General features: G+C 36.4%; 1 protein-coding gene across 5 annotated transcripts in view; it reads left to right on the top strand.

Annotated features, from left to right (window-relative positions):
* The window catches only part of GPC5 (glypican 5), a 2038323-nt gene that overhangs the window by 503287 nt on the left and 1522151 nt on the right, over positions 1-12885 (top strand). For all 5 annotated transcript variants that reach the window (XM_072622122.1, XM_072622124.1, XM_072622123.1 and 2 more), the window contains exon 4: positions 3635-3768. In XM_072622122.1, the coding sequence (XP_072478223.1) occupies positions 3635-3768 (134 nt within the window). The remainder of the gene's footprint in view (positions 1-3634; positions 3769-12885) is intronic.

Below are 12885 nucleotides of genomic sequence, written 5' to 3'. Positions count from 1 at the left end.
GACAGTTGATCCTAACACTTTGAGTTCCAACTTCTTTACCTCCCTCCCTCTCCACGCCTTCCCTTTGGAAGGCAAGCAATTCAATATAGGCCAAATCTGTGTAGTTTTGCAAATGACTTCCATAATAGTTGTGTTGTATAAGACTAACTATATTTCCCTCCATCCTATCCTGTTCCCCATTACTTCTATTCTCTTTTGATCCTATCCCTCCCCATGAGTGTCAACCTCAAATTGCACTCTCCTCCCCATGCCCTCCCTTCTATCATCCCCCCCCCCCCACCCTGCTTATCCCCTTATCCCCCACTTTCCTGTATGGTAAGATAGGTTTTCATACCAAAATGAGTGTACATTTTATTCTTTCTTTTAGTGGAATGTGATGAGAGTAGACTTCATGTTTTTCTCTCACCTCCCCTCTTTATCCCTCCACTAATGAGTCTTTTGCTTGCCTCTTTTATGAGAGATAATTTGCCCCATTCCATTTCTCCCTTTCTCCTCCCAATATATTTCTCTCTCACTGCTTGATTTCATTTTTTTTAAGATATGATCCCATCCTCTTCAATTCACTCTGTGCACTCTCTCTATGTATGTGTGCATGTGTGCATGTGTGTGTGTGTAATCCCACCCAGTACCCAGATACTAAAATGTTTCAAGAGTTACAAATATTGTCTTTCCATGTAGGAATGTAAACAGTTCAACTTTAGTAAGTCCCTTATGACTTCTCTTTGCTGTTCACCTTTTCATGCTTCTCTTCATTCTTGTGTTTGAAAGTCAAATTTTCTTTTCAGCTCTGGTCTTTTCATCAAGTATGCTTGAAAATCCTCTATTTCATTGAAAGACCAATTTTTCCCCTGAAGTATTATACTCAGTTTTGCTGGGTAGGTGATTCTTGGTTTTAGTCCTAGTTCCTTTGACTTCTGGAGTATCCTATTCCATGCCCTTTGATCCCTTAATGTAGAAGCTGCTAGATCTTGTGTTATCCTGATTGTATTTCCACAATGCTTGAATTGTTTCTTTCTAGCTGCTTGCAATATTTTCTCCTTGACCTGGGAACTCTGGAATTTGGCCACAGTGTTCCTAGGAGTTTCTCTTTTTGGATCTCTTTCAGGTGGTGTTCTGTGGATTCCTTGAATATTTATTTTGCCCTCTGTTTCTAGAATCTCAGGGCAGTTTTCCTTGAAAATTTCATGAAAGATGATGTCTAGGCTCTTCTTTTGATCATGGCTTTCAGGTAGTCCCATAATTTTTAAATTGTGTCTCCTGGATCTATTTTCCAGGTCAGTTGTTTTTCCAATGAGATATTTCACATTATCTTCCATTTTTCCATTCTTCTGTCTTTGTTCTGTGATTTCTTGGTTTCTCATAAAGTCATTAGCCTCTATTTGTTCCATTCTAATTTTGAAAGAACTATTTTCTTCAGTGAGCTTTTGAACCTCCTTTTCCATTTGGCTAATTCTGCTTTTAAAAGCATTCTTCTCCTCATTGGCTTTTTGAACCTCTTTTGCCAATTGAGTTAGGCTAGTTTTCAGGGTGTTATTTTCTTCAACATTTTTTTGGGTTTCCTTTAGCAGGGAGCTGATCTGCTGTTCATGCTTTGACTTCATGTCTCTCATTTCTCTTCCCAGCTTTTCCTCCACCCCTCTAACTTGATTTTCAAAATTCTTTTTGAGCTCTTCCATGGCCTGAGCCCATTGGGTGGGCTGGGACACAGAAGCCTTTACTTCTGTGTCTTTGCCTGATGGTAAGCATTGTTCTTCCTCATCAGACAGGAAGGGAGGAAATGCCTGTTCACCAAGAAAGTAACCTTCTATAGTCTTATTTCTTTTCCCTTTTCTGGGCATTTTCCCAGTGAGTGACTTGACCTCTGAATATTCTCCTCACACCCACCTCGCCTCCTGATCCTCCCAGCCAGTGTTTGGGATCTGAGATTCAAATGCTGCTTCCAGCCTTAGGGCTTTTGGCGGGGGCAGGGCTGCTATTCAGTGTGAGATTAAGTTCAGGTGCTGAGGTCAGGGGCAGGGCCCCCTCTCAGGCTCAGTTCCCTCAGGGAGTTTATGCACAGACCTTCCACAATGGATCCAGGCTCCTGCCCCCTTGGGGAGCCCTGGTCTGCAGCCGCCTCTCAGCTTCTACCTCCTGGAGGGGCCTGAGTTATGGGGGCACCCCACTCCCCCCTCGACCCGCCCAAGAGACTCTCTCACCGACCCCCGTCACCTGTGGGTGGAGGGACTTGTGCGGCTGCTGGAGATCCCGTCCTTGAAGCCCGCTTGGATCTTTTCCTCTCGGTGCCACGGCCGTGGCAGGGCTGTACTCAGCTCCCAGTCCCGGCGCCCAGTCCGTGGTGCGAAGGACCTTTTGCGAGAGGTTTGCAGGTCTCTCTGGAACAGAAATCTCCCTCACTCCAATGTTCTGTGGCCTCTGGGTACAGAATTCGCCGTGAGTTACTTCTTTGTAGATGTTCTATGGGTTGTGGGTTCAGAGCTATGTGTATGTGCGTCTTTCTACTCCGCCATTTTGGCTCCACCCCGAACTTTTTTTTTGAACAAGTGAATCTTATCCTAGATGAACAACAACAAGAAAGAAGCTTTGGCAAAGTTTACTAGTAGACATTTTCAACTTCTTTGATGAATCAATTTGACTCTGTAACAATAAAATATTGATCCTTGTGTCTCAAAAACATAGACTTTCAAAACTGGAATACTAGTCCCAGATCATTTAGTTTAATGTGTTCATTTTTACCAATGAGGAAACTACAACCAGAGGGTTTAAATGACATTAATACTAACACAATTTGTTAGTGACAAAATTGATCAGGGGTGTACTGGTAAATGTTTAACAACTAGCTCTCCCTGCAAAAAATGATTCCACAACATACTTTTAGTTTTAATCTTCATTATTAATATTTTCTCCATAGCTTTTTGAGTCTAGACAATCATCAAAGCAATAAATCAAACCCCAACATGTATCATTTGCCAATTTATGAAGTGCAAATGCTCACACTGCAAGTTTAAGAATACACCTTACAATACAAGGTGCCTGCAGAATACCCATGAAGTTGGTGCTAAAACCTAGATTTCCTAACTCCTTGTCTGGTGATCTTTCCATTTCACAACACTAATTCTTTGCCTGTGTAAGTTTTGAAACTCCACAATAGACATGCATCGTGTATGCATGATTCTCCTACAATGCTTAGTACATTTCATAAAATATGTTTTCATAAAGAAAAAAATTAATGAGTTTTTGGATGATGTTGGGGTAATCTGGATAAGGGCCTTTTCCTAGGTTTCATCTTCAAACCAACCAATTCATTTATTTTAAATTTGTTACAAATATCTTTATACATATCATGCCCAATGTCATCAAAAAACTCTTATTTAATTTTTCTTTATGAATTGTACTAAGCACTGTGGGAGAATCACATCTAGTATGAATTTGTCACTATTGCCATTTGTCAATGAAACACCTTCAGTTAGTTTGAAAATGTCATAAAAATCCAGTATGAATAAAGATCTAACAATATAGGTAGAATTATGCTTTCCTGCTTGAGTGAATCATTGGAAGAAGTAGTACAGACAGGGCTTGAAAATCCCTCAAAGGCCTTATTGCTAACTCTTTCTTATTATTTTCTTTTAAAAAGGTGAACAAGATCTGTGGTCCCCCTGTCAGAACGCCTACACAAACCCCTGGTTGTTCTCTTGATCAGAGCAAAGATAAGCAAGGAATGAAGACTTCTTCAAGAGACGGTGAAGAAACCCTTGCCAGCAGAAGAAAGTAAGACATTAGTTTTACAACCAGAAAGAAAGAAGAAAGTAAGCTATTAATTTTACAACAGAATGGACCATATTCAGTAAAAAAAAAATAATAATAAAGTAAAAAAATTAAATGCACCAGGAGAGAAAGAAGACAATAAATTTACTTTAGATTTAAAAACCAGAAAAAAAAACCCTGTTTCATTAATTAGTTAGAGTAGGATCTTTTTGAAAAATCTAGGTTTAGTGTTAGGAGATAGCTAGAATATTATTTTATTTCAAGATGAAGCTTTGGAATATGAAAACCATGGTTGGTTAAGAACTTAGGTTATTGACTTTTTCTCTGGAACCTACTGTACCAATTGATTCTCTTTCTCTGTTTTTCCATTGCACTTTGTGTTTCTTTTGCATGTGTCTAATTTGACCTTTTGTAGTAAGAAACCACATTATTTCTCTCAGTACATTGTGGTCTCCTCAAGATTAGGGACTATGTCTTTTTTATCTTTATAATCCCCACAATACCTTGTATGGAGTAAAGCATACATAGCCAGTCAATAAATGATTGTTGAATGGAACTGAAATGATATAAATTGACTTAGGATAAACATTGAATTGTTTGCTTAAAATTAATGTACACTTTTGTTATCACTTATTTACATGTGAAATTAATATCTGTATCAAAACAATTTCCCAAGATCATTTCTTATTAAAGAAAAATAGCAAAACAAACAAATAAGGGCTGAGTTTCTTCAGGGCTTAAAGCCAAAGCTGTCTATAGCACAACATCAGATACCATAGGGAATAGCAGACATGAGATAGGATAAAGAGTATAAGTGAAAAATACCAGTCACTCAGAAGAGACAGGATCCATGAAAAGGGACTGTGATGAAGCACTGAGCCTTGGATAGCTCCCCAAAATGTGCGCAGCATGGGTAAAAATAAAGCCATCTAAAGACTTTGACAAAAGGAAGTATATATTCAACTCATCAGTTTCAGTGCAAGGACAGATGAGGCTTGTGACTAATAGGATTATAGAAAATTTTATTTATTCAAAATGAACAAATTAGATATAACGAATGGTGGAATAACAATAAATATCATGAAGACAAGAGAGGAAATCTGAGAAGGTTGAGAGTGGGGGCAGAGCACAGAGAAATTATAGTTAATAGGTAGAGAAATAGAATTGGTATTATAATGGGAGTGTATTAAAGATTACCTAGTCAGAAAGCAAAAATTAGTATGTGATGAACTGAGGAGCATTTGAACTCACCATCCCCTATGTCATCTAACTGCCTATGCATAGATTTATGAGTCAAAAATCCAAAAAATTAAACAACGATAAAACCCATAGACTCAGATGGGAGAAACAAAAACTAACAATATTAAATAAGGTCAACTAGATGTCTTAATGCAATAATGCATTTTCGACCAGTTAGTTACTCTGAGCTTTAGTGGGATAGAATGCATAACTGCGATATTATTCTGGTAGGTTAAATTTTTACAAAAGTAGGGGATTGAGGAACATTTGTATATGAATAAGATATGCATGGAAGAAACTTAGAAATGAGACTTAAGAAATTCACAGTGTATTTAGGGAAAGATTAATAGGAGAAGACACTGAAACAATATTTTTATCCAAGGATACTACAGATCATTTGGACATAAAGAAACTTGATAAAGACTTTTGTATGAAACTGATTACATTTGGTTCAGAAACATGATAAAGTAGTGATAGTAGAATTCATTTATCTAGCCACCATCTGTAACAACCAGAGAAGCCAATATCTTTACTTGATTTAATCATAATATAATTCTTCAAATGGTGGAAGGATCAGTAAGAATAACTGCTAACCTATACCTAATTTTCACAAAAAAGAAGAAACTAGTTAAAGTTGAAGTTAAAATGGAATCCTTGGGGTCATAGGAGGGGAGAGGGAGTAACCATTCCATTTAAAATCTATGATAGAGGTTAAGAAAGGCATCCTTAGATTTTGAATCTTATACTTTGGGAGAACATATTTCTAAAGATTCAGAAAAAGGATGGATAATATCTCCTGGTCTTGTAAGACAGAACAAAAGAACAGGATATTTTCAAAAATGAAATTTTGAAGACAAAAAACCCCAACAGTCCTTATGAATAATTGAAAAGGGAAAGATATGTATGCCTATTCATATCATATGTATGAACTTTTAATTTTAAAAAGACATATAGAAAAGGAAGCAAGGTCAGATACTGGAAAATAAATACAAAAGCATGGTGTGGTTCAACAAAAACTGAAACTCAAAATGAATTGTCACTAATGAGGCAAGTTAAATATTTTAAAAAGTGTCTTTGACATTTATTAAGAGAAGTATGAAGGTGAAAGAATGGATTATCAAACATTGGGAGATGGAATGATGGTGGAAGAAGTGGAAAAGACAAAACTACTTACTTTTATTTTGTTTCTTTTTTTCTGCCTAGGAGAACAATCTTTGAACTAGAAAAAAGAATAAAAATTATATAGAGGTGAAACCTAAGGTAAATCAGAATTAGTACAATAGCTCCTAATGGTTCTGAATGGGTTAAAATCGCTAGACCAAGAAAGAAACAACCTCATTGCTAATATATTGAAAGAAGTGACTGATTTGCTATTGCTTGTATTGTCAATGACAGCCTTGGAAAATGCAAGCTTGGGAGAAATGGAGTGCCACGAGTTGAATTTTAGACATAGCAAGTTTGCCAGTAGAACATTCAGGAGCAGATATCCAATGGCCAACTGGAGGTATGGATTTGCAGCAAGAGTAGAACTAGAGAAAGTATAGTCTTGGGAATTAGAGTAGCAGAGAGAATCCACCATGCTAGGCGTTTGTTAAGAGTTTCAAATGTACAAAAAGACCAAGGAAGGTGAGAGAAGCCCATAGTCTTGGGCAATTAGAATGTAATTAACCTGGGTGGGCCTTCTGATAGTAGATCACATGGAAGATAGATGATGGGGTTTTTAAAAGTGAGTTAGTGAGAAATAAATTAATAGTGGGAAGTAGAGAGAAAAAGTGGAAGTTACTCTTCCTAGAAATTTTGCATTGAAAGAGAGGAGGCAGGTAAGACCATTACTTGAAGAAATTACAAGATTAATGAAAGGTTGTTTTAGTATGAGGGAACACTTTGCAAGTTTTTAATCATTGAGGAAAAAGTCAGAGGGATTGATTAAAGATGATAAAGAGTGAAATAATAAGTGGAGTGCCTTCCCAGGGGAAACTTGAGGGGATGAAATCAAGGAGAAGTGGAGGGACTTTTCCAGGGAAGAAAGTCACTTCATCTTCCAAGGCAAGGGCAAAGGAGAGGGCATTGAGTTGGTTATGACAGTGGTGTCAGACTGAAACCATGGATCTCAGTGGACTGCATATAATTTAGTTTAAGATGTAATATTACCTATGTTTTATGATATTTTAATTTAGTGTCCTATTTCTTAATTACATTTTAATCTGATTCAGGTCACACTCTAATCCTAAATGCAACCTACTGGCTCAGTGTTTGATACCTCTTAATTAAGACACACAGAAGTTTAGGGCCCTAGAGGATAAGAAATAGAGTAATTTATAATGGATGGTCTCATTATTTTTTTTTGAGGGGAGAAGACAATTGGGGTTAAATGACTTGCCCAAGGTCACACAGCTAGTAAGTATCACGTGTCTGAGGCAGGATTTGAACTCAGGTTCTCCTGACTCCAGGACCGGTGCTTTATTCACTGTGCCACTTAATTGTCTTTGGTCTCATTATTCTTGAGAAATAGTAAGAAATAAAGCCATCTGTGTAATAGAGGAAGTGAGCTGCAGATGAGGGTGTGATAAAAGGGAAGACTTAGAAAAGCTGTTATTAGACAAATCATATATAGAACTACACATCAATGATGTAGCACAATAGTTGCTCAACTGACCTATTTTTGACTTAGTACTGTGAAGTCAAAGAAATGACTTAGTGATAAGTGGAGAGTGAGAGGCTGAGGGACTCCGAGTTGTGAGAAGTAAGAACAAACAGATTGGGGTATAGTGAGGCCATGGTAGTGATGGAAGCATGGGAGATTGTGACCAGAGAACTAAAAGTTAGTTGTCAAGATTTTCCAAACAGTGGTATAGATATGACCATCCCCTTAGGTGGACATGGCAGAATGCCGGTGGGAATCCTGGAAGATGACCCTGATGAGTTAGGGTATTAGAAGGATCATCATTCACAGAAAATGAATTTTCCAACCATAATAATGGAGGCTAAAGTAGAGGGAAGGTGGTTAGCTAAGTGCTGAGGTGACAAAGAATGACAAACAATGCCCTAAATCTTGGCAGGTGATGGCAACAGGTATATTGTTGAGATCAATATAATTATCAGGTTTTAAGTCCCAGGACTGCAGAAGTCATGTTTCTGTAAGGGAGGAGCATGGCTTATATTGCTTCTTCATTGGGTACAAATCCTGCTTCTCATGAAGAGAATGCTGAATATGGAATCCAAAAGATCTAGATTTCAATCTCCCTCTGACGCTTCACTATGTCTGTGACTACTAGAAAATTTTTGCTTTCTCTGATTGATATTTGCAAATTAGAATAATATTACCTATAGCAAAACTCAATGCCTTTTGTGACATGTGGCAACCAAATTCTTGCTTGTGGCCTCAACCAGATGAAAATGTAGATGGAAAATGAATTACAAAATAAATAAAATATGATACAACATGGATAATGTTAGGTTATGGTTTTCTAAATCAATGTGTTTTGCTAAGTCCATGCAGTTATTTGTTTCTATTTGATTTTGTCATTACTGACCTATGTAGTACTTAGCTTCTAAGACTGCTGTATAGATAGGATAAGGACAAAGACATGGAAAAGAAGAGCAGAAAAAATAATTTTCAAGTAGATAGTCATTTTTTGAATAAATTAGCACATGATTCTAATTGAAATTTTGAGAGGATGAGATGATCATTAGAGGAGAAGGCTGAATACTAACATAATAATATCTTGCATGTATATAGTATTTGCTTTTCAAAGCACTTATCCATACATAAATTCATCTTGATCTTCAGAGTAATGCTGAATCAGAGAGAACAGGAATTGTAATTTACATTTCACATACGATAAAATAGAGGCACAGAGACATTCAATGATTTGTCCCCAGGCCCAAGGTTAGTAGATGGTGGAGTTGTAATTAGAACCTCAGAATATAAATCTTCTGACTAATATCTCCTTGTACATTCTGGAGACAGAAGTAGATTTTCTTTTCCTTTTTTTTTTTTTTTGAAAAAAGTATTTATTTGATTCTGAACTTAAGAAATAAAGCAAATATTTCCATTACTTAGTAGAATAGAAAAAAAAAAAGATTGCACATGAAGTTGCCAATCTATTCTTTTTAAATATATAACAAAGTTATCATGTCACTTTTTCCCCACTTTTTTCTTCCCTCTCCACCTCTATCCCCATTCTGGGCACAAATATAAACATACAAACATCTATAATTCTACAGATATTTTTATTTATCAGTTCTTTCTCTTGATATCATCTTTCTTCATACGTCCATTGTAATTAATTTGAATATTTATAATAGTCAAAATGATATATTCACTCAAAGTTGTTCTTAAAACAATATTATTACTCTGTGCAATGATCTCTCAGTTCTGCTCATTTTGCTTTTCGTTATTTCATGCCAATCTATCCCTGTTTTTCTAAGGTTATTGAGCTCATTATTTTTTATAGCACAACAGAATTCTATCACAATCATATACACAACTGGTTCAGCCATTCCCTCATTGATGGACTTCTCTACAATTTCCAGTTCTTTTCTACCACAAAGAGAGCTGGTATAAATATTTTAGAACATATAGGTTCTTTTCATTTCCCCAACTTTAATTCCCCTTCTATTTTTTAGACTCTAGCAAAATTAGGAAAATCCAGTTAAAAACCCAATTTTAGTGGTCCAAGTAATGGTTTTGACAAAACCATTCTTATGATGATCACAAGATATGTCCATGCATCTTCCTTTCCCAAACGATCAGTCATTTCCACACACACACACACACACACACACACACACACACACACACACACACACACACACACACCCCAAATGGAAAATAATCCTTCAACAAAAAATATAAATAATTTTGTTAAAAGTTTGTGGATTATAAAATGGTCACAAATTTCATTCACTAATAAGAAACCAGAGTTAACATTTCTTTTATGTTGTTGTCATTAACTGAAGGCTTTAAAAGAATTGAATTTGTGGAAGCTAATAAGGATGCTGGAAGAGTACTGGATCCAATACATGGTCTGAATATAAATAGTTTCCAAGATGGACATTCTAGGAATACATTTTATCTCTGAGAATAAATCTTTTTTAATTCAAAGTTATTTATTAATACTCCTTATGGACTCTTTTGCCCCTTTCCTTTCCTATTTATCCTTTCCTGTTTCCCAGTTTAATTCTTCTCTTGAGCTCCATGCTCTTTCATGTCCCATTGTTTTCTTTGCCTTCTCTTCTCCATTGCTTCTAATACTAGGAGAAGTGCAATCATCTATTAAAACCTCTGCTTGGCACTAACTGCTGTACTGGGCACATTCATTAACTAGGCCAGGTTCCCTGCAACTTAGAAGCTGGAAGACTTTCCTTCCCAGCAATTGAGCTGAATTCTTTAACACTGCACCTTGGGGATGTAATTGAATTTATTCCATCTCCCCTAATTTATCCTTTCCATACAACATGCTAATGATGAGCTAATTGAAAAGCTGAGTTATTGATCCTGCTTCTTTAACTGAAGCACCAGGCCAGTTCCAAGTTTCATCCAAGGTTGAAGAAGAAGGGAAAGGAAGAAGCAGTATTTTTTTAACCAGTGCAAGTGAGGCTAACTCTTTTGTTTTATAGACAGAAACCAAGTTAGTGCAGCTGTAAAATGCATTGCACTGATGTAGCTGTCTAAACCAGCCCAGGCAGAATGATTTCCCCATGGCAGATCCCTTTCCCTGCTTGGTTCCTTGAATTTAGTTGGTAAGAAGCAAACTATTAGCAGGCTTAAATGGGTGATAATTAGCTGTACATTATTATTTCAAAGTGGTGTGGCTGTGCCAATTAAGTGGGTAATTAGGAAAACCCCAGGACAATAAATTAAGACAGAGTCTCAACACCAATGCCCCATCTGTTCTCCAGCAAGCATTCCAATTAGCCAAGCATCCTATTTAAGCATGTGCCAATTAAGGAGATTTGAATGTATGCATGAGTGGGTGGATGTGTAATAGAGAGTGTCACAAGTTTTAGGGAAAATAATTTAAAATGTTGGAGAGCTTTATGAGATTGAGAAAAAGGTAGACAAATGTAGAAATATGGATTTTTCTATGTCAAAAAGGCCAAGCAATTTAAATCTCTTGAACTGTTGTTTTATTGATGAAGAAAAATGGACAGAGCATTTCTTTACTACATTTTCATTTTGTGGGAACTGTATCATGGTTATCTTGTCTCCACCCCCCTTCCAAACAGCAGAGTTGATTATCAAATACTGTTGGGAAAACCACAATTTGCCAAATATTTGGTGGAACTTGGCATTTAGCAGTGTAGATGAAATTGCATGGGTTAAAGAGAGAAGTACAGTAGAGTAGAAGTCTAAGTAGTTTATGCAGTCATCCTCTATTAGAGCAGATGAATTTATTGTACACTACAATGGATAGGATGGTGGTAAGCTCAAAATGTCAAGTATGAACCAGGCTGATGACAAAGAAATGACTGAAATTGATGAATTCAAAATAGGAAAACTGTTGAAATGGTGGCAGGGTTACTCAGCATCACTCGAATTTACTAGGATTATCAAACCAAATGTCTGCCTATCTACCTATCTGTCTACCTACCTATCTATCTGTCTGTCTGTCTGTCTGTCTGTCTATCTATCTATCTATGTCTGTCTGTCTGTCTGTCTGTCTGTTTGTCTGTTTGTGTATCTATCTCTTTATCTGTCTATCACATTGCCAAAACATTATTTTTGTCATAGTTGTTGCCAAAACACATAGACTAACTTTTTGACTATGTAATCAACTGACTATGCAGTTCATTTTGACTATATAATCAGTGCTCTGCAGCATACCATACAAACATAATGCTTTTAGTGTGCTGAAGTGAATACAGTGGTCCACTTGGGGTGTGGAAGGGTTTGGAGTTAACAGTTTTTCTCAGATACTTAGTAGCTATGGGACCATGGCAAAAATCATTTAAATCCTCTAAGTCTCAAATTACCTGATTTATTTTTATGTCAAAATTTGCTTTTGTCTCTGTAAGGAATTAATAATGAGGAAATTTCTCCATCAATACTTATCATCAAAGATTGAAACTTGAAGTCTTAGAACATTTGAAAGGTTAGACTGGAACCCAGATGTACCAGAACCCCAGACCAGTCTGTCTCATTTCTAAAACAGGAATAATTCTTGTATGACCTCCCTCAGTATTTCTATGAATCTCAAAAGAGATTATGCAAGACTCTAAATGAAGTACTGTATAAATTTCATTTACTATGATGGTTATTATTTCTGAAAGCAAAGAGGTTAATTCTTTTAACTCCAGATGTGCCTAAATAAATGCATTTATATATCATGTATACAGTTAATGTATAAACTAACATTGACTCCTTGCATTTAAAATTAGTTGAAGAAAGTCCTCATGTTTGAGAAATATTACTCCTTTTGAAAAATTCAAATAAATGTTCCATTTTTAGGCCAAGACAAGGTAATATGAAAACAGTTTTCTAAAAACATAACAAAAATCAATAACCAAACAAAAATCAATGCTTTGTAGATACTCCATTATTATTTATTATCCATGGATTTCATCTTCTGAAATGAATGTCATGCTCACTACAGTGAAGGATATTCTAATTTGGAGCAACACCTAGTATGGGTCAATAGTGACAGAATAATTCTGCTCTGATTTGAATACTATTTCAAGACCAAGCAAAGACTAGGCAAGGAGCTGCTATTAGGTGAGGCAAGAGATAAAGAAGTGGAAACTTCACAATAAAGTGCATAAACAATATAAAAGCTTACAGGAATTAAAAGGGTCAGGACCAGCCTTGGGCCAGAAACCAAGCAGAGCAACAGGAAACAGCAGTGTACAAATACCAGAGGGCAAAGCAAGGTGTTCTAA

The sequence above is a fragment of the Notamacropus eugenii genome, chromosome 6 (genome assembly GCF_028372415.1).
Source record: "Notamacropus eugenii isolate mMacEug1 chromosome 6, mMacEug1.pri_v2, whole genome shotgun sequence".
NCBI lineage: Eukaryota > Metazoa > Chordata > Mammalia > Diprotodontia > Macropodidae > Notamacropus > Notamacropus eugenii.
The sequence above is the reverse complement of the archived record's forward strand: the minus strand, read 5'-3'. Positions and strand labels throughout refer to the sequence as shown.